The 23,104-nt window shown below is 34.6% G+C and overlaps 1 protein-coding gene across 2 annotated transcripts in view; it reads left to right on the top strand.

The window, feature by feature from the left end:
* Positions 1-23,104, top strand: part of AGMO (alkylglycerol monooxygenase) — a 346,489-nt gene that overhangs the window by 106,323 nt on the left and 217,062 nt on the right. For both annotated transcript variants that reach the window (XM_034668583.1, XM_034668580.1), the window contains exon 4: positions 22,008-22,111. In XM_034668583.1, the coding sequence (XP_034524474.1) occupies positions 22,008-22,111 (104 nt within the window). The remainder of the gene's footprint in view (positions 1-22,007; positions 22,112-23,104) is intronic.

Here is a 23,104-nt window from a genome sequence, read left to right as displayed (position 1 = left end):
CGTATTGCATGGTGCACTGGGTGTTATACGCAACTAATGAAGCATCAAACTTTACATCGGAATCCGGGGATTTACTGTATGGTGATTAACATAATATAATAAAAAAAATAAATAAAATAAAATAAAAAAAAGAAGATGTGGTCCAANTAAAAATTGAACTACCCTATGACCCAGCCATTGCACTACTGGGTGTTTACCCCAAAGATACAGACGTAGTAAAGAGAAGGGCCATATGCACCCCAATGTTCATAGCTGCATTGTCCACAATAGCCAAATCATGGAAGGAGCCGAGATGCCCTTCAACAGATGACTGGATTAAGAAGATGTGGTCCAAATATACAATGGAATATTACTCAGCTATCAGAAAAAACGAGTTCTCAACATTTGCTGCAACATGGACGGCACTGGAGGAGATAATGCTAAGTGAAATAAGTCAAGCAGAGAAAGACAATTATCATATGATTTCTCTCATCTATGGTACATGAGAAGTAGGAAGATTCGTAGGGGAAGAAAGGGATAAAGAAAGGGGGATAATCAGAACGGGAAATGAAGCATGAGAGACTATGGACTCTGAGAAACAAACTGAGGGCTTCAGAGGGGAGGGGGTTGGGGGAATGGGAAAGACTGGTGATGGGTAGTATGGAGGGCACGTATTGCATGGTGCACTGGGTGTTATACGCATCTAATGAGTCATTGAACTTTACATCAGAAACCAGGGATGTACTGTATGGTGACTAACATAATATAATAAAAAACATTAAAAAAAAAGCTAAATTTTATATGTTGTAGCAGTCAGGCAGTGAGTAGATTATGTCTAAAATATTTTAAAAATAGTAATGTAAGAAGGTCATTTAAAAATATAGAGGTAGGTGCATCTAGGTGGGTCAGTTGGTTAAGTATCTGCCTTTGGCACAGGTCATGATCCCAGGCTCCTCTGTAGGGAGCCTGCTTCTCTCTCCTGCTTTCTGCTTGTGCACTTTCTCTCTGTCAAATAAATAAATAAATAAAAATATTTTTAAAAAATATGGGAGCAAATACCAAAGAAAACAGCTAAAGCAATTGAAAGTCGTTGCCTCTGGAAAGTAAGAATCAGAAAGGGGGAAAGATGGGCCAAGCATTGATGTTTTCCTTTACAAGCATTATGAAAAGTATAACTTTAAAAAATATATAACATACATTACTTTGATAAATATATAACAGTTTGTAAGCCATGAATATCCATAGCAATAGAAGAATCAAAGCTCTCAAAATGATGGTAATTATTTATGTAATTACAGTAAATATATACTAAAAGCAGAGCATTATGGAACTGTTAAAATATTTGAGGATAATGGAAATGTTTATCATATTATATTTTTGTATAATCATAAACTAATCACACATTAAAAAAAGACTGAAAGAATACACACTAAGACATTAACAATGACCATCTCTGGGTAGAGAGAGTATATATGTCCTTAACATTTTTCCATTTACTTTTCTATTTTTCGGATTTACTACAATAAGCATAAATTTACTTTTGTAATGATAAAAGTAATGTTTTGCTGTGTACCTACTATGTGTAGAGGTTAAAACACATTCTGTTTGTGTCATCTCCTTTAACTTCTCTCAATATACTCTTGTGCATTTCCGAGATTCAGATTGGTGGCTCTTTTGAGGAAGATCTCTCAGCTCCATAAGTAGTGGAAGTGGGATGAGAAGCCAGGTCTGTGTGATCCAAACCATTTGGCAGAGTCTTCAATGGACCCTGCTTCCAGAAACTTCCTGTATTGACATGCCCGCAGCTCTTCTTTCCACAAGCTTGAGCTCCAGCCTACAGGAGCGCTTTTTGTTTTACAGATGCTCTATCCACATTTAGGTCTTTCCACCTTTGCTTATTTTCCTTTGCCTGAAATGCCTTTTTTAACTGGAGAAATCCTTCAAGACCTGGTTTGAATTTTCCCTACCCTACAAAAGTATCTCTAGTTGCTTTCTCTTCTGTCTTGATATTTCAACCATTTGTTAAAGCTGCACTTTTACAGCCTGTCTTGTGTTGTATTCTGTTGGGCTAGATCTGCTTTCTCCACACTATGAACTTCTCAAACACAGAAGGAATTCATCCTTTGATCCACACTACTTAGCACAGATGTGGTTTTGTTTCGTTTCACTTTTAAGTGAACCACTCATAAAGGTTTCTTCGTTTACCTTCCTCTTCCTCTACCCTGGTGAATTTTTTGTTTTAACTTACTGAGATATGATTTTCATACCCTTTAAAATAAAATTTACCCTTTCAAAATGTATAATTCAGTGACTTTTGGCATATTCTCAAGGTTGCGTAACTATCACCACTATCTAATTCCAGAACATTTTCATCAACCTAAAAGAAATCTCACATACATTAGCAGTGACTCACCATTTCCCCTCCCTTCAGACCATAGCAACCACTGATCTAGTTTGTTTCTATGTAGTTGCCTGTTTTGGATATTTCATGTAAATGGTATCTGGCCTTTTGTGTCTGGCCTCTTTCATGATGTGTTTAGGTTAATCCACACATATATCCACATGTATCAACACTGGATTTCTTTTATGGCTCAGTAATATTTCATTATAAGGATATACCACATTTTTTTATCTGTTTATTAGCTGGTAGATAGTTGGCTGTTTTCACCTTGTGGATATTATAAATAATGCTGTTATGAATGTCTGTGTACAAGTTTTATGTAAACACATTTTCAGTTCTCTTTAGTGCATACCTAGAAGTGGAATTGCAGACTGACGTAGTAACTCTGTTTGACTTTTTGAGGAATTTTAAACTGTTTTCCAAAGCAACTGCACCATTTTACATTCCCACCAGCAATGTATGTGTTCTAATCTCTACACCAGTGCATTTGCATTTGTTACTGTCTACTTTTTTTTTTATTATAACAATCTTAGTAGATATAAAGTAGTATTTTGTTATGGTTTTGACTGGCATTTCACTGATGACTGATGACAGTGAGCATCTTTTCATGTGTTTATTGGTCTTCTGTGTATCTTCGTCAGAGAAATGTCTATTTAAACATTTTGCTTATATTTAAATCAGATAATTTATCTTTTAATTGTTGAGTTATGAGTTCTTTGTATATTCTAGATGTAAGGCCTTTAGCAAATACAATTTGAAAATATTTTCTTTAATTCCATGGGTTCTCTTTCATTTTCTTGATAGTGTCATTTAATGTACAAAAAGTTTTAATTTTAATTAAAGCCAATATATCTGTTTTTTCTTCCTTTTTGCTTAGGCTAGGTACCTAAGAGTCTATTGCTTAAACCAAGGTCACAAACAAATACACCTATGTTTTCTTTCAAAAGCTTTATAGCTTTAGCTTGTACATTTAGCACTTTGATCCATTTAGACTTATTTTTAGTGTGGGATGAACATAGTGTTTTACAAATAGAGGGTGCACAGAAAGTGTTTATTGAAACAAATTGAGTTGAGAGTGAGATGACTAGAATGTTGTCTTATTTTTTTTTAAGATTTTATTTATTTATTCGACAGAGAGAGAGACAGCGAGAGAGGGAACACAAGCAGGGGAAGAGGGAGAGGGAGAAGCAGGCTTCCCATTGAGCAGGGAGCCTGATGCGGGGCTCGATCCCAGGACCCTGGGATCACGACCTGAGCCGAAGGCAGACACTTAATAACTGAGCCACCCAGGCGCCCCAGAATGTTTTCTTATTCTCCTGAGAAAGTATTGAGGTAGAATTGTCCAGGTGGAGAGATAAAAGATAAATATTAAAAAATGTCATCCATATCCAGTATGATATATGGGAAAGACACAGAAATGAAATTCTGGAGACTGAGATTATAGTTGATTTGTTGAGAGTGTGATTGTAATATGCAAAGTATGGTAAAGCATATGGTTCACTGTAAATTGTTACACCTATGTAAGAGATGATTATTTTTAGTATTAGTCTAGATTTGTTACCAAATTGCTTTGTGCCCTTGGACAAATTATTCACTCTTTCTACATCTCTACTTTTCTCTATGTGAAACTTTGATAGTGTCCATGGATTGCATATATTGTAGTGAGAAGAATAAAGAAACAAGTGCAGAGCCTAGGTGACACACATACATCATATGGATACTCTAAGAAAGCACATAAGAAAATGTACCAAGAAATAAGAATACCCTAGAACTGTCATGTGGGTGAGATAAGGGGCCGGCGGGCCAGAATATTTAATAAGTGAAGGAACAAAAGAAGATGATATTAAGAACAAGTTTTATGCAAACTGTGTAATACATATCAAACAAAAAGGGTCATAATTTAATTTTGGCTTTGATACTGCAAGAGTAAGCTATGAAATCCATGTACAAAATGAAGTAGGATATTAATCCTTAACTGGTACTGAAAAATTGGCAGCCAAGATATGAATTCTTAGATAAAACACTGTAATAACTCTATAAGATTTGATACTCGGTTACCATTCAGTTACATCTTTTTTCTTTCTCTCTCTACTTCATTTCCTTCCTTCCTTCCTTCCTTCCTTCCTTCCTTCCTTCCTTCCTTCCTTCCTTCCTTCCTTCTTTCCTTTTTCTCTCCTTTTTCCTTTGTTCAGATTTTTCAAATTTGAATTTTACTGGCTAATGCTACTGGAATGACCCTTCCATACCAAATAGGAGCCAGCCTATTCCTAGGCATGAGAGTGTTTGTGCAACTGAATAGCAAGTCCTGTTGATACACTGCACTTCTACAAACGCTTTCCAAAATACCATTGTTTCGCTAATGATGAAACTGAATATATATAATATATATATTCTTTTATTTGAATATATATATTGAATATATATAATATATATATTCTTTTATTTGAATATATATATTGAATATATATATTATATATATTCTTTTATTTGAATATATATATTCAAATAAATGCAATGACTTGAGTTAGTTTATACTAGAACTTGAAGCATTTAAAATCTTGTGCCTTTTGCATTATTAGAAAAATTCTCATTTCATCATTCTAGATTAGAGTGTTACTATGTCCACAAATCCTTTTTGAAAGTGAAGATAGTCCCTTATAATCATCCCTAAGAGCATAGCTCCAAGAGGTCAGTAGTTATACAGGCGGAGAGGTCCCTGGGGAAGGAAGGATGGAAGGGAGTTAGGGAGGAAGGGAGTTAGGGAGAAAGGGAGGAAGGAGCTTTCTGAAAAATGAAGAAAAATTTAATTATCTCAGTGTTGTTTTATGTGGCCAGTGTCAGTCTAATTCTTTGAAAACTGATAATTCATATGAGTCGCATTTCTCTATTAATTAGAATACGTATGTATGTACAACTCCTCATTGCCTATTTTATGAAGATTATTTGAATTACTCTTACCATTTTAAAATAGAGTAAATACATTATAAACATTGTCTTCTTTGAAATTTATAGTTCCTGTTACAGTGAAAATAATTTTTTATCATATTGGGTTTCTTTTCCATTAAAAACTATGTATAACTGTCTAAAGAATTGCTTGCTTTCCCTAACAAAGAGCCTACAAAGATAAAATTTTAGATAAAAAGAGATGAGATTTGTATTTCCCTGATGACAGGTGATGTGGAGATTTTTTTAATGTGTCTGTTGGTCATTTGTATGTCTTCTTTGTAGAAATGTCTGTTCATGCCTTCTGCTCATTTCTTGACTGGATTATTTGTTTTTTGGGTGTTGAGTTTGATAAATTCTTTATAGATTTTAGATACCAGCCCTTTATCTGTTATGTCATTTGCAAATATCTCGTCATCAGGGAAGTACAAATCAAAACCACAATGAGATACCACCTTACACAGTTAGAATGACTAAAATTAACAAGACAGGAAACAAATGTTGGTGAGGATGTGGAGAAAAGGGAACCCTCTTACACTGTTGGTGAATGCAAGCTGGTCCAGCTACTCTGGAAAACAGTATGGAAGTTTCTCAAGAAGTTAAAAATAAAGCTGCCCCACGACCCAGCAATTGCATTACTGGGTATTTACCCCAAAGATAACAGATGTAGGAAAAAGAAGGGGCCCATACACCCCAGTGTTTGTAGCAGCAATGTCCACAATAGCCAAACTGTGGAAGGAGCCAAGGCGTCCTTCAACAGATGAATGGATAAAGAAGATGTGGTTCATGTTCTATAATGGAATATTACTCAGCCATCAGAGAGGATGAATACCTACCATTTACATTGACATGGATGGAACTGGAGGGTATTATGCTAAGTAAAATAAGTCAATCCAAGAAATACAATTATCATATGGTTTCACTCATATGTGGGATATAGGAAATAGTACAGAGGATCATGGAGGAAGGGAGGGAAATGGAATGGGAAACAATTGGAGGGGGAGACAAACCATGAGACACTCTTGACTCTGGGAAACAAACTGCGGGTTGCAGAAGGGGAGGTGGGTGGGGGGATGGGGTAACTGGGTTATGGGCAGTAAGGAGGGCACGTGATGTGATGAGCACTCAGTGTTATATGCAACTGATGAATCACTTAATACTACATCAGAAACTAAGATGTACAATATGTTGGCTAATTGAATTAAAAAAAAAAAAGATGAGAGGTTTGACTGAAACATCCTCTGCTGAAATTTTTATTTTTAGTAAAATATGATGCTAGACAATTTTCAACATTATTTATTGAATTTTTTTCTTTATTTCAGCTTTAATTTTATTTTTTGGCCCTTTCAAAGTATTGCATAAAAGCATTTATTTAATTTTTCTTGTGGGTATTTCATGTTTTGATTCCTAGGTGTCTATTTCAAATAAAAGTAAGAAATTTGCCAAATGGGTTGGTTCTAGTAAAGGAGAGGATATTAGCCCACAATAGGCCTTTCAGTAAAACCAAAGGAAGTAGCATATATTCATGTGCATTTTATTGCTAAGAGCACATTTTATTGCTAAAAAGGTACAGAGACTAACAGCTTAAGGCATTGGAGATAATATCAGACACTGTATTTGTGTGTGTGTGTGTGTGTGTGTGTGTGTGTGTGTGGTTGTGATAGAGTAACCAAGATTAATAATCTTATTTGTCTAAATATTCACTATGAAATCCACAGAAGGACCTATTTCTTTCTTTCTTTCTGTTTTTTTTCAAATACATTTAAATTAAAAAGTACTTTCAGTGAAATTTTTAAGACAGCAGCACAGATTCTTTGAGCAAAAACTAATATTTTCAGTAAACTTAATTAACTGAAGTAGAAATTTAAAGTGTTCAGTTGATACTCTACAGAATATTTGTGTTATTTTACCAAAACTTCTGGAGGTTTTTAAAGAAAAATTAAGCTTCCTAATTTCCAAATTAAGTTGGAAAAAGAGCAAAAATTCATTTAAGTGTCTGTGTCTTAAAACTATTTGTTGTAAAATTTGAGAAAAGAGGCCTGTAAGATGTGATGAAATGTTAAGGGGTCCTTTTTTATTCAAAACAAGTGATATTTGAATCCCATTTTTCCTTCCTGAAGTGGAAAATTATTAAATTGTTTCTATTTTTATATACTTTATACATATATGTATATATATATAAATTTAAATATATACATATATAAAATATATATGTATATATATATTTTTAATGCTTCACTTTGAGCATTAGTAATAGTTCCTAAAAAATGCACATAAAATGAATTGTTAAATAAAATAGTACTTAACTTTTAAACCAAATGCTATTTTAAACTAAGTTATTTTTCACCTTTTTTTAAATCAAGTAGTACTTTGTAAAAGTAAAAAATACTCAGTAGGGTTAATCTCAATGTCCATGTTTTGTACTTGTTTTAAAGGAAGGCACACTCTAACAATTATTTTGCATTGTTTACATATTTTTCAGTAGAGAAAGTTACTCTCTTAATATGCTAAACACCAGTCTTTTAGGAAATTATTATTATTTTTTAAAAGATTTTATTTATTTGACAGAGAGAGAGACAGCCAGCGAGAGAGGGAACACAAACAGGGGGAGTGGGAGAGGAAGAAGCAGGCTCCCATTAGAGGAACCTGATGTGGGGCTTGATCCCAGAATGCCGGGATCACGCCCTGAGCAGAAGGCTGACTGAGCCACCCAGGCACCCCTATTATTTTAACATTCAGACAGAGCTTCAACCCTAGCCTTTTCTGAGGTTTTAACCTGACTAATCTGGCCCCAGCTATATTGTTCTTTCCCTGATCTCCATTACAAGCAATGTTTACACAACTAATCTGGCACTAGTGGTTTCCTATTTTCCATTTATTTATTTATTTTTCATATGAATGTCTTCATCTTCTCTGTCTAAAGAACACACTTTTCAAAGCAGGCACTATGCATCACTCACCTGCACGTTCCATCTCATGCAGAGCTGTGGATATTTACCAATTTCAGACCAGGAAAGAGTATGGGTTCTGAGACCAGAAAGGTCTAGATTTAAATTCTGGCTCTCCTGCTTTGTAGCTATGATCTGGAAGAGTTTTTCCTCAATTTCCTCTTCTTTAAAATAGCAAGAAAATAAGAATTAACTCATTATTAAGATTAGCAAAGATAATCTCAAAAACATGCCTAGCCCTCTAAACATTTTTGTTCTTCAATGTATGTTATCTTTTACTTCTCTTCCTAACTAACTTCACCTATCTTCACAACTGCTTGCAAGAATCTTTTTTTGTCTTTACTTCCTCTGCCTCCTTTTCGTTTTTCTTTTCTTTTCTTCTTTTTTCTTTTCTTTTCTTTTCTTTTTTCTTTTCTTTTTTTTTTTTTTTTCTTCAGTGTTCCCTTTTTGGTATCCCTGATTCAAAAGCAGCATAAAACCCTGGTAGAATTTTACTTACATTTGAAAAAAATCTTGGCAGTGACCTAAGCAGAAACTAAAAAAAGAAAAACCAAAACACAACTTATACTTACTAGAGAAATCACTCATGGTTGTTAGGATCAATTTGAGATCTTATGCTTACTTAATGGTTTTACCTGCAAAATATTTTTTTTTTAAAGATTTTATTTATTTATTCGACAGAGATAGAGACAGCCAGCGAGAGAGGGAACAAGCAGGGGGAGTGGGAGAGGAAGAAGCAGGCTCATAGTGGAGGAGCCTGATGTGGGGCTTGATCCCACAACTCCGGGATCACGCCCTGAGCCGAAGGCAGACGCTTAACTGCTGTGCCACCCAGGCGCCCCTACCTGCAAAATATTGAATGTTTATTTCATTGAATAGTTCAAATAATTAGGTCATTCACTTAAAGAATGGATATAATAAGACCAAGGTGGTAGGTCAAATCACCATGTGGTTAGTTGGTTTCACTGGATTTGGTGGTTTTGACTATATTTGTAACCTAAAGCGATCAAATGAGTAGCTTACTTATCTCAGTCAAAATCCAACTCCATCTATAAAAAAGAAGAGCCCACATTCTCTTCCTGCTTGATATTGTGAATGTTGCCACATTTTTCTTCCTGAAATGCAATACCGTAACTCGCTCATATTGATGGTAACGTTGGGAACTCTAAGTGACTGCCATGATCACACAGCTTCTGAATGTCTTGCTTCCACAATGTCACTTTTTTTTTCCCCACTAAGGAGCTCAGTGTTTCTTTAACACCTGTTTTATGTCATCTTATATAAATTCCTTTCATTTTACTTACATTGCAAAGTGTTCCCTCCTATTTCTCTACTCCATAGGGGTGGAGGTATAGCTGGAACGTGTTATACTGTGGAAATGACTTCTAAAAAAGCACACTGGCAATTGTTATTATTAACACAACTGATCACTAAGTTCTTATGTCTGGAAAAAGAGGGTCAAGACATTGTTAAACAGATCCAGATTCTACCAGGCTATCATGAAGATGAAAATTTTGGTGAAAAGTTTTATGGTAGAGGAAATTTTGAATCTCTTTCAGCATTGGTTAAATAAATAGCATTAGAACCTGTCAGTTAGCTTATCCTTTTATCCTCTTTAGTCCCACCATTTGGTGCCCCAGCTTCCAACCACTAAGTTTTGAGTATTGTGGGAAAGGTTTCATTGGCATCACTTATTGCCATAAAGCACTTCCCTTCTGAATGTTGCCTGCCAAAGTATGTGGTATCCTGTGGAGCAAGAGGATGAGGACATAGATTGCAGTGAGGCTGAACAGTTTGTACTTCCTAGCAGTGACACCAGACATCAATCTTTCCTAAAGACAGCCGAGAACACATGAATATAAGAACTCTAAAAAGAACAAGTGAGGCATTATCCAACCAAAGGGGGGGGGGAAAGGCCACCAAAGCATTTTCTTAGTAAGTTTCTCAAGGATGAAAATGCATTGACATTACTTTATCTGTCATGTTGGTTGTTTCAAGAAACAAAAGAAATCTCTGTAAGAGATATTTATGAGGTTGAAATTCTTGATGGTATAGTGTTTGAGAATCATTAATTGCATCTCAAAGTGTGCATTGCATGTTTTACATGTGCACATCAGCTGGCCTTACAAAAGAATACTAATTTGGTCACAGTTAATCTGTTTCACATGGTCTGCAGCATCAAACGTGACATCATTATAGGAAATCACTTTATGCAACTCTGCAACACTAGGAGATCTTTTTTTTTTTTGTCATTTGACAAGGTTTCAGACAACTTGATCACAAGAAATGAGAGAATTACTAGGAGAAATGTGTTAAGAGCATTGTGTTGACCTATGCTAATTTGTAGTGTATTCTAATAGATTTGTGGCTGCTCAAATTCACAATGTACTGCAAAGCTTAGAGATCAAGGCAAGTTACTGTGGACTCATGGGTGTCAGACTCTAATGAGAAATATCCAGTATAAGCTGTATACATAGATAATATTTTGCTTCATGTCCTTCTACCTTTAACCAATTTAAGTCATTTTCATTGCATGCAGAGTAACTTTAAAAATAATAGTTTCTGATACTAATGGCATTATAAAATATTTCTAACAACTTGTTTTTGAAATTATATTTAAATACAATGCTACTTCTAAGGAGAGCACTTTTTTCAATAAAAAAATATGGTTCTTTGTATTTGACCAGTAGGATTAAGACCAGTTCACAGTACAACCACAAATATTTGGAATAAAAGAAAAGAGGGAGAAAGGGGATGCATGGCAGCTTTGCCTGACTTCCTTTGGATTTTACTAACAAGTTGAGTAACACTACAAATAACCTTATGGATAGCCCTATGTGTTCTGGCCATTTTTTGGTTTTCTATTTGGGGATTAAAAGATATTCAGGGGGCTTTGTGCAGGTATATTATTTCTTTGTTTTTGTTTTTATTGTTTGAGGCTTCTAAAAAGAAAATGTGACAAAGTGATATATCACATTCATATTCTCCCAGCCTCAAAAGTATATCCAAAAAATATATTTTCAAGTAGAGATTAATTTTATGATGGGATAAGCTCAATTATAAGCAAGTGGGATAGCTCTAGTGGTAACGCTCTGCAAATGGTTAAGAAATCGAAAAACAGCACTACAGGTGGATGGACTCTGTGTTTGATATTCTAACTTCAGGACCAGAGGGGCAGCAATACACCATATGATAATACTTAATATATTTTGAGGAACTAGAGGAGAATGTCCTTTGGTATGAAAGCTATCTTATTACTTTAGAATTTGACTATGTCGAATATAGTTTTTGAGTTTCTTCATGCGCTCTCCCCTATAATTTTTCTAAAATGTCAAAACTTTAAAAAAAGAATATCTTACATTTTATTATTGCCCTTCACAAGTAATAATGTTCTTCTGTGTTGCCTTTGGCATTCATCATTTTTCTTCGTATTTTCTTATATATATGAATGTTTCTATCAGTAATAAAACCAACTCTTAGGCCTGCTTGCTACAGTGTATTAGAAGAAAATATCACAAGCTTATGTGAAGTCATTTTTTAAAAAAAATTTATACAGAAATACTGGTTTTTGTCTTGATTATATGCTAAGCCCTGCATAACTATCTATACAGAGGTCAAAAGGATATAAAAAGGCACAGAGATCTGCTTTGAGTTCTTTCTGGGCTATTCTCTCTCTTGCCTGGGTGGCTAAGATGATGATGATACCATTAAGAAGGAAAGGACAACAGGGGATAGAAAACAAGACAATGAAATAGATTCAAAGCATAATATGTATGGAATTCCCCCTCAAAGGAATTCAGACCCAGAAGTCAAGAGAGACCTGTAGACTGAAGTATTTGGAAGCCATCAACTTTTAGATAAGTGGTTATTGAAGTAATTTTAGGTAATAGCACAGCATGAAAAACAATGTGTGTGAAGAGCAAAGAAAAAATGAGTTAGTCGCTTTAGATGGGTGAGTAAAGAGGAAGAGATCAGGGAAATGCACCTAGTCTATAAAAATTAAAAGGTGAATGGGGGGCAAGGGGAAAGGAAAGCCAAAGGAAGAGGTTTTCAAGGCAGATGAAGTGGTCAAATGTTTTAAAAAGTTAAATAGAATGCACCTAAAAGAGGTCTTTAGTTTTGACAAGAAAGAGGCCGCTAAGAGAGAATGAAGTGATATTAAGAATGAACTTAAGAACGAATGGGAGGTAAGGAAGTAAATAAACTGTTCTTTTAAGATGTTTGAGGTAAAAACAAATTAAAGAAATGGAAGGTCAAGTGATCGTGTTTTACAAAGTGAAATGTTTTGTTATGATTGCAATTAGGGAGAAGGAATCAGTTAAAGGGAAAGGGAAAATTTTAAAAGAATTGATTTTACTAATGAAAATACACATATTTATCAAATAAAACAGTGTGACTTGTCTAGTGATTATTCAAACTAGCCAATTTTTTATAAACACGGGTTTAATAAAAAATATATTGTGTCTACTATGCAAAGAAACAATGAGGTGCTGTAGAAAATACAAAGATGGACAAATCTCTCTCATTAAGAAGCCTATAGAATAGAAGAGGATGCAAAATAATAGAGTATTTGTGACATATGAGGCCTAGGAATAATAAAGATTGTATAATAATTATGGACAAGAGGGCTAGAAAATGACATAGGCAGTGGTCCTTGAGAGTTAAAGAATATTTTGACAGGTTCTGGAAAGATAGGGGACTGTTAAAGTGCTGAGGGTGTTCAAGCCCAGAGGATGGAGGGTACACAAGAAAGAGAAAGGGGAAGCTACGTATTTTTTCATGTAATATTCCTGTGTCACAAACTGTTACTCTTCTGATTTTACTTTTATCATTTCAAATATGTAAAAACTACTCTTATTTTTTTGGCTGTGCAAAGCACGTTGTAGGCTGGTTTTGGCCCATAAATTAATGCTGATCCTTACATGAGATTGTGAATAATCTAAGGGCAGCCTATCTTATACACAGATGTCACACAGTGAATATTTCCTGATTGCACTGAAGCACTGAGGCCTCAGACTAGGAAAGCAGGCATGGCTTATGAAAGAAAGGAAGCAGGTAACACAGTAGACTGACGGGAAGCCCAAAGTGGAATCTCACTGGCGAAGGCAGGGAGGAAAGAGGCAAAATCAAAGGTACAATAGTCATATTACAAGTTCAGAAACAGGAATTATGGGCAGGAAACAATGAATTCAGTTAAGAAATAGCATTTGGGCTTAAAAGTCATATAACAAGGGGGTCATGACTGGGGAATCTAAGGGGTAGACTATTAGAATAGGTTACCCCATTAGAATAGTAGAGGATAAGCTTCCGCATAACCACTTCCATCTTTCAATGCCCGGAGGTCTAAGAATATTACATGAACCTCTTTCTCCAGTATCATTGGGGCAAGGTAGTCCTTGGCATCGTCCCTTTTAAATCAGACATACATTCAGATTTAAGGAGTACTTCGAAGGGGACAGAGGAAAGGGCAAAATAACTCATCAGAGTAACAACATTCAGTTCCAAGATGTGTCAACAAGTGTGAGGAATTACAGTTCCTACGTACAACAGGAAATCTGTCAGGTACAGATTGTGTCCTCAAACACCAGTCACAATGCTAATCTATGTCAGAATGACACCATTCACAAAGGATAAACCAACTTGTTCTAGTTGGGACAGTTTGGATTCAGTCTGTCACCTTCATTGGACACCATAGCATTTCTTGTATATCCAGTGGTATAGAAAGTTTCTGACATAAAAACCGTACTCATTTGCTATGACACAGTAAAAATTTGTTTGAAAACATAAAGGTGAGCATTAAGACCAATAGAAAGCTCTTATTATTGGCAAAGAGATACTGGTAGGTTTTTGTTGTTGTTGAAAGGTAATCTACATTTAGTCATGGGGTTTATTAGAGAATGAAGACAGATTGTAACCACTTTCTAACTAGTGGTTTCAATGCCATTTTTCCTGGTTTCCTGTTTTTTTTCCCTCATAACCCCCGGTTGCTTTGCCTCCCTATTAACTTCCTTATGTTGCTCTCTTTTTAAACTTTGAAGGTTATTTGTTCTTAGATTTTGTGACTTGTAGAGACAAATTAATCACTGTTCCAAACATAAAATAGCCGAAGTTCATTGTGTCTCACCACAGGCAAGCATGCTGCATGGAAGGAGTGTCACAGAGAGCTTGCCATTCCTAGCTAACTCTATTGACATATGAAAAAGCTCTTCTCCCATGATTTCTGCCCCCTGATTGTGCTAGTTGGGGTATTATAGATCCCAAATGTATGTCATTAAATACTCTGGACAATGTGTTGCTTTTAGTTTATGAAAGTATGTGCCTTTCTTAGAATCTGAATAAATTTTAAGAATCTCATAATAAAATCACTAACTTCACCAAAACCCAAGTCATGACATTAATGTGGCTGCTGACAACCAGGACCCTCGGGCACTAGAATTTGGTTTTATTCAATGGATAAGTAATTTTCATGAGACGTAAACATTGTCAAATTTGTAATTATTTTGAAATGTAATACTGTTAACTTTTATTTCAAAGGTTTTTGTTTTGTTTTGTTTTGTTTTAAATCTAATTCTGCCAAATTTTTCAGATAGGGATAGTTTCCTTATGGAAGTGGCTGATTTTCCACATAGGTTGGAAAGTATGGGAATCGCTCTTAACCAAAAATATCTCTTCATTGGCCACATATTTCTGGAAATTTCAGTATGCATACCACTTAAAAATATGTTAGTTCAGTGATAGGTTTTCTACTGAGTGAGGAAGAGTTCTTTCCATGCATCAGCAGTGATATAAATGAGGATTCTGTAGCAGATTATGCAGCCCATGGCCTAGGGCCAGGGAAATACAAGTTTGAACCCACAGAAATCTAGGTGGTTACTTAGTCTTGACCAATATCTACACAAACCGACTAGGAGTAGAGGAATATAAAAGGAGAATGATTGAATTTAGAGAAGGAAAAAGGGTACATTGAAATCAAGTTGTCTTATTTATAGCATTACTTTCAGGCAACCTTGCATAAAACCTTGTAACGGAAGGGACAGTAAAGTCATCAGAATGAAGTTAGGGATGACTCCGGGTGGCCGAGGAAAGAGAGGAAAAAGCCACACGATATGTTCTGAATTCCCTATAACCATCTCTTTTAAGCAGTATTTTGGAAATTTAGTGATAATAACATATTACCTTGATCTATGCTAATTGGAGGTTGCATTTAGAAACATAGATACCAGTTTCTCAGTTTGCTATGAACTGCTTTCCCTATAGAAGTGTGTCTCTGGGAAGAACTGAGTACTGGAGAACCTAGCTTTGTAGTAAGGTCAATGGCATTGGTGGTAACCAGATCACGTTCATTTGTATTGAGAGCAAAAGTTACTAGTGAGGATGTAGTGGAGTTAGTTCACTGAGTTATAACAAATTCCAGTGACTTAATGCAATAAAGATTTATTTCTCACTCACATCCTTGTTAAATATGGGTGAGTGGAGGCTCCCTACTCCATGCTATCCTTCAGACATCCAAGATCCTCCCATCTTTCATTTGTTTTTGCATACAAAGCCCAGGGCACCAGCGTCCTCTGCGGAATATTCTGTATATTTGCAGTTGAAGGGGAATAAGGAGAGTGGAGGAGGCGCAGTTGTCCTTTACCTCATCCTGAGGTTATATACATTATTTCTACTCAAACTGCCTCACTGAGAATCAGTCACAACACCCAGTGAGGGGCAGTGGGGGTAGAATATATAGTTTCTGCAACTAATAAAAGCAATTAATTAATAAGAATAACTATCATTACTTACCTTAGGCAAATTATTCGATCCCATTATGTCTCCGTTTCCTCATCTATAAAGTGGAAACCATACAATTATCTATCTTCTCATGTAGCTATAACGTATGAATTAGTATATGTAAAGTGTTTAAATATTGCCTAGTACATGCTAAGCATTTTTATGTGTTTATAATCATTGCTGTTAATATTATTTGTATTATGACTATTATTACCCAATCTCATCTTTCGGTAGAAACAGGGAGGGACTTTTATGACAATTCTAACCATTGAATCAAGTAGGCAATCATCAAAAGTTGAATTGCATGAGATACTGTGAAATGTCATTTCTGGGACATTGTGAGAATAGAAAATAAAAGAAGGTAAGGAAGTAGTCAGTAACTCAGACAGAAGGTAATGTCTTATATTCCATGGAAGTCCTGGTTGTGATAATCTTTAAAAAGTTTTAATAAAATGTTGACTACAAAGTGATGCAAAATATGTACAATTTACACAGAATTATATTTATTTTAAGGTATGTAAAACTTTCTGGCCCAGTCAACCCTTTCTATATATTTTTAAAAACTTCTATTTGGTTTCAGGTTCTTTGAAGGATTTTTCTATTTTGTGCTTTTCTCTATTAGCATACCTCAACAAATATTTGTACATAGCAGAGATTTAATAGATTAGTGCTAAATAAGTCCTTATTTTTAAAAATCTACAATTAAAATGTAATCTTATTAAATTTAATCTTAATTCTTAGACTTTCCCAAATGGATTTAAAAGAATACAACTGACATAAATGTGGACATACCAAAATTCTAAAATTTTAAAATTACGTTTCTTATTTTTAATGCAAGTGAATGTGGTAGGTAGTAATAACATACTTATCAATATGATTTTAATTAATTTTACCATTTTGTTCAAATAACTCAACAATAGGCATTACATTATTTTTTTGCTTATGCATTATATAGAAACAGAAGTTTGAATTGGAAGAATAATGTAAATTCTTATGGATTTTTTTTTTACGTATACTGAAAAGCTGTATCTGCTTCTTTTTTGCTTGGTTTAAATTTTTAAAAGAATATAAACATATAAATGGAGAACCGTCTTTCTAAAATTCTACATGTTAGAATTTAAAAGCTTCCATTTGAATATAAATTTTTAAAAAAAGTATTAAAGTTTCAATTCCTAGAAAGATCTAACTAAAATATGGGCACAAATTTTGAATAGTTAGTTCAAAGAAAACATACAGATGGCAAATAACCACATAGAAAGATAATCATAGTCATTAACCATATGTCAATGAAAATTAAAACTTCAATGTGATGCTATTACATAGCTATTAGAATGCTATGAAATAAATGAATTAAAAATAAAATTAATAATGCCAAGTGTTGCCAGAGATATGGAGCAAATGTAACTCTCTTATACTCCTGGTAGTATTACAAAAAGACACACTTTGGAAAATGGTTGGACAGTTTCTTTACAAGCTAAATGTAAATATACTATACAGCTCAGTAATCTCACTCCTAGGTATTTGCCCAAGTGAAATGAAACTTTGATCTGAGAAAAACTATATGAAAATGTTTATAGGTTCTTTATTTGTAATTGCCCCAAACTGGAGGCAACTAAAATGTTCTTCAACTACTGAATGAATAAAAACAAAACAAGAAGTCTGAAGTGACCATAAAAATGGAATACTACTCAACAAGAAAAAGGAACAAACTACTGTTAAATACAGCAAAATGGAGAAATCTGTAATGCATTATGCTAAGTGAAAGAAACCAGACTCAAAAGGCTAAATACTATGTAATTCATTTATACAACATTCTCAAAAAGGTAAAACTTTTAGCAAAGAATTCAATCAGTGGATGCAAGAGACTGGGAAAATGAGACCAAGGGGAATTGACTACTATATTATCTACTTTGTAACACAGTAGTGGCTTATCTCACAGTCTCTGTGGGTCTGGAATCTGGGCACAGCTTAGCTTCTGGCTTCAGATCTTTCATGAGGCTGTAGTTAAGCAGTTAAGCTGCCTACTCACTGCAGTCTTATATGAAGGGTCAGCTGCGGGTAGATCTGCATTCCTTGTGGAGTTTGAGCTAAGGTGTTTAGTTCCTCACTGGTTAGCTTGAGGCCTCTCCTACTTCCTTGCCATGGAGGCTTTTCCAAAAGGCAGTTCACAAAATGGCAGCAGACTTTCCTCAGACAGAGCATTTGAAAGTATGAGAGAGAGCACCCAAGACATAAGCTTCTATCTTTTTACAACCTAATAGCAGAAGTGACATCCCATCACCTTTGCCAAAATTATATTCATTAGAAGGGAATTATTAAATCCAGCCCACAAGCAAGGGGAGGGATTATACAAGAGATGAACATCCTACAAGGGCGCGAATCTTTGGGGGCCATCTTAGAAGCTTCTTCCATAGGCAGTCCTCTGGATCCCAGTGATTCATTTTTCTCCTACTTCACAACACCCTCGCCTCTCCCAAGATCCCAAGAGTTTCATCCCATTACATTATCAGTTCAAAGTCGAGAATCTCATCATCTGATCAGGAAGCCATGTTAGAGTCTACTTGCCACAACCACAAAGTGCAATGAGGAATTTTTTGTGTTGATCAAAACTGTCCTGTATCTTGATTGCAATTACACGGCTGTATTTGTTTGGTAAAAACTCATATTACCAAGTACATAAAGGGATGGATTTCACTGTATGTAAGTCATACTTCAATGTAAAAAAAAAATAGAAAAAGTTAACAAACTAAAAAATATAACACACACACAAACACACACATTACATTAAATTTTGGCCTAATTGAATGATTGGTCAATGTATTAATAAAATTTATTTATACAAATCTTTATTTTAACGCTGGAAAACAGCATAACTATTTCTAACTATATCGTTGAAAAGCCATAATAACATACCAAATGCTTATATAATCAGTAATTCTCTTGTAGGAAAATAAAATTGTTACAGACTACAATTTGTAATTACATTAGTTCTTTGATAGATGTTTATTCTTAAAATACCATTTTTTTCTCTTTAATATTTGTTTTTATTCCTTAGAACAAATAAGTCAAATATTAGGGGAAATGAACATACTTATAAATGCACTGTTAATTTTTCATTTTGTTTGCAAAAGAACCATTGAAATAATTTTCTATAAAATGCATTTTTATAACCACTTTGAAAATGATTTACTTCAAGTAAGATGCATAAACTGTGGGAAAAAATCTTATATTTTTTCTTGTTTTTCCTAGTTCCAGTAAGTGACAGAGGCAAGGCAGTAGGATCCAGTTACCGTACCCTGTTTATACAGCTGTACCTCATTGAACGAAGGCTTGTGTTACACACAGTTTGTGATAGGAAGTAAATGCTTTTAAAACAACTCAAGAGATAGCTCTTTAACCTGCACCTTTGTGGATTCTTTGTTCCACCATTTAGCTTCTGTGGAAGTTATAGGAAGTAATTTAAATATACGTTTTTACTCTCTAATTGGACCTCATCTGATTAGCTCATCCCCTTCTGAACTCATAACATGGATGCATTATGACGAGTTTTTAAAACAAATCCCAAAAAGTCCAATGAAATGGACAATATTTTTTTTTTGTAATGAAGTTTATAAGTAATAGGTTCTGAAATGTTTAATAATTAGTATGTTTTAAAGAGAAATGGCATTTGGATTATTTCAGGGTCTCACTCTGTAAGGAGTTTTAAAAGACTTAAGAGATTCATCAAATTTATTACTTCTTAATAAACCATCATGCAATAGTGCCACAGATTTCTTGGTTTATCTCTTTTTTGTAGCTATATAAACTAGCCAATAAATCAGAGATTAAGGTTCTAGGTTATTTCAAGGATTATACCTGGGAAGTTAGAGCTCATTATGGTCAAGTAGTTTTCATTTGTATAAGAGCAATTTCCTTAATTGCTTTGGTAAAAATATGGGGTCATTACCAGGAATGATTGAAATGTCAACCAATCAGGATCTAAGTTACATATAAATTTATGGCTTATGAAAATACTTGCCCCCCGTTGAAAATATATAACTTTAATAATAATGACTTCTTTTTTTTTTTTTTAAAGATTTTGTTTATTTATTCGACAGAGATAGAGACAGCCAGCAAGAGAGGGAACACAAAGCAGGGGGAGTGGGAGAGGAAGAAGCAGGCTCCTAGTGGAGGAGCCTGATGTGGGACTCGATCCCACAACACTGGGATCACGCCCTGAGCTGAAGGCAGACGCTTAACCGCTGTGCCACCCAGGCGCCCCAATAATAATGACTTCTGATGGGGCCTCTATTCATAATTCTGTTCATAATCTTTCCATTTTCACAGTATTAAGTCCTTCTTATATCTGAGCTATCATTTATTTACCAAAATTATTTTTTCAGATTTTGTTTGGTAACTCCCTACATAGATTGTCCAGAAAGCTTTCATTTCCTAAATGAATGGCAGAGAAGTCACCCACGGAGTTTGTTAGTTTGTTTATTTATTTATTCATTTTTATTTTATTTTATTTTACTTATTTTTATTTAAATTTACATATTTATATACTTTTATCTCCATGATTTTCACAAAATCTTCTAGCAAATTATTCTGCCATGTGCTAGGTATTTTAACTACTAGTATATGGCAACTGTAAAGACCAATAACCAGGGCACCTGGGTGGCTCAGTTGTTAAGCACCTGACTCTTGATTTCCGTTCAGGTCATGATCTTAGGGTCTTTAGATAAAGCCCCTAGATAGGCTTCTTGCTGGACATGGAGGCTGCTTAAGATTCTTTCTCTCCCTTTTCCTTTACTAGTCCCCTATTCTCTCTCTCCCAGGTCATGTGCACCTGTGTCCAAGCTCTTTCTCTCTCTACAAAAAACAAAACAAAACAAAACAAAAACAAAAAACACCAATAACCCACACAATATTTCCACACTTAGGGTCACTGTTCGGTCCCTGTGCAGGCAAGACTAAAAGATTTAATTTCTAATCTCTACTGGCATGGATACAGTGATCATACTACACAGTTAATTCTATCTACTATATTTGTAGCAAAGAATACAATTACAGCTGGTTTAGCTATACTTTCTTTTAACTGAATAGACTGTAGTGTGGTATCTGTAATTCTGGTAAGAAAAAAATATTCACAGAATAAAAAATGTGGGCTTGTTCTATCTACTTAGGAGGTCATTATAGTGGCATATTGTAGAAAAAACAAACAACTATCCCGTTGGGATGTAAATGAATTGCAAGGCAGTTTTGGGCCATCTGCATAATACTTGATGAAAATAAACAAGTTACATTTCCTTTTTTATTCTAAGGATGAACAGCAATTATGTGGGAGAATTTTAGAAATGGTAGTGTTTTGGTAAGGTACAGAAAGAGCTGTATGCATTAGCTAATCTATTTCTGTAAATAAAAATGAAATGTTGAGTCTTAGAACCAAATATTACTCTACTTTGCCTTTTATTCCAATAGACAGATTTTGAGACTTCTTAAAAAGCCATCAGGAAGGAATTTTATGTAATATTTCATTCCAAAATTTATGTACCAATTTCTCCCATCACATTATTCTTCTTTAATTATAAATATATTACCACATACTGAAAAATCATCACTATCTGTTGACTGTATTGTTACAACATTGACAGTTAGCTTTTATGATTTGTCATATTATAACAATACATTAGCAAGTATAAATTTTGGAAGTAATTTTAGCTTGCTGGAGGCATTTAATTATATTATATACGCTATACATACTTATTTGCTGTTTCAGTTTTTTTATTTGTTTGTAATTTATACCCTCTCTGTTTCCAAAAGTCATTTGAAGCAGCTTCTTTTAATTATAATTATATTGGCTAGGTTTTTCAGAGATGTTCCAGATTTTTCTTCTTCACTTAACAAGAGCAGCGTACATAAGTGAAAATGGAAGTTGCTTTGTTCTTATTCTCATGGCTCATTTCAAATTATGTGTTTTGCAGAGGTTAATATCATGTGGGCTGGACACCAAACCCACCACAGTTCTGAAGACTATAACTTATCCACAGCACTGAGACAATCTGTTTTGCAAATATATACTTCCTGGGTAAGTTGTATAAAATTGGATAAATGCGATAATATAATACATTTTTTAAAGTCTCACTTGTTTCTATTTCCTTCAAGTCAACTAAAGAAAGTGTTTTACTAAAAGGCTTTTTTCTCCTTTTATAAGGCAAGACATATGAAGCAAGTAATGTTTTGTAATGGTAGTCTTTTATTTAATAAAACAAAACAAAGTAAAACAACAAAAAATAACCTTGAGGTATAAAACAAGGTGAGAGTTTGGCTGTCTATTTTTTTAATTTACTATAACTAACAAGAGTGATGTGTAGACAATGTGTCTCAGTTCAAATATATAAAAAGATTTCATTTCAAACTTTTAAAAGCAGTTTTTAAAAACTCAATTCCCATTCTGCATGCCCAAGTGAAATCTACTTAAATTCTTTGCTTTTCATTTACATATTAGAGCAGTTAATATGATGCTCAACAAAAATTTTGGCTCTAAAATATTTTTGCACAAGGAAATGGGCAGACTAATGAAAAACAGAAATAGCCTCTAGTTTGAAGTTTCTTCTGATTCACTGGGCAAACCTGGCCCACTTAGTAATAACCTTCATTTGTGATTGTCACTCCTTAGATCTCAGTAGCTATCCAAACTACTACTGCTAAGAGGCATTTTTTAAAAAAGGTTTTATTTATTTATTTGACAGAGAGGCAACGAAAGAGGGAACACAAGCAGGGGGAGTGGGAGAGGGAGAAGCAGGCTTCCCGCTGAGCAGGGAGCCCGATGCGGGGCTTGATCCCAGAACGCTGGGATCATGATCCGAGCCGAAGGCAGATGCTTAATGACTGAGCCACCCAGGCGCCCCTAAGAGGCATATTGAGCTACAAAGTCAGAGTTATCAGGGCATCTGGCTGGCTCAGTCCATAGAGCATCTGACTCTTGATTTGGGGATCATGTGTTTGAGCACTCATTGGGTGTAGAGATTACTTTAAAAGAAAAAGAAAGTTAATGATGTGTAAGTGCTACTAACTATAA

Source organism: Ailuropoda melanoleuca, chromosome 1 (genome assembly GCF_002007445.2).
Source record: "Ailuropoda melanoleuca isolate Jingjing chromosome 1, ASM200744v2, whole genome shotgun sequence".
In the NCBI taxonomy this organism is placed as follows: domain Eukaryota; kingdom Metazoa; phylum Chordata; class Mammalia; order Carnivora; family Ursidae; genus Ailuropoda; species Ailuropoda melanoleuca.
The sequence above is the reverse complement of the archived record's forward strand: the minus strand, read 5'-3'. Positions and strand labels throughout refer to the sequence as shown.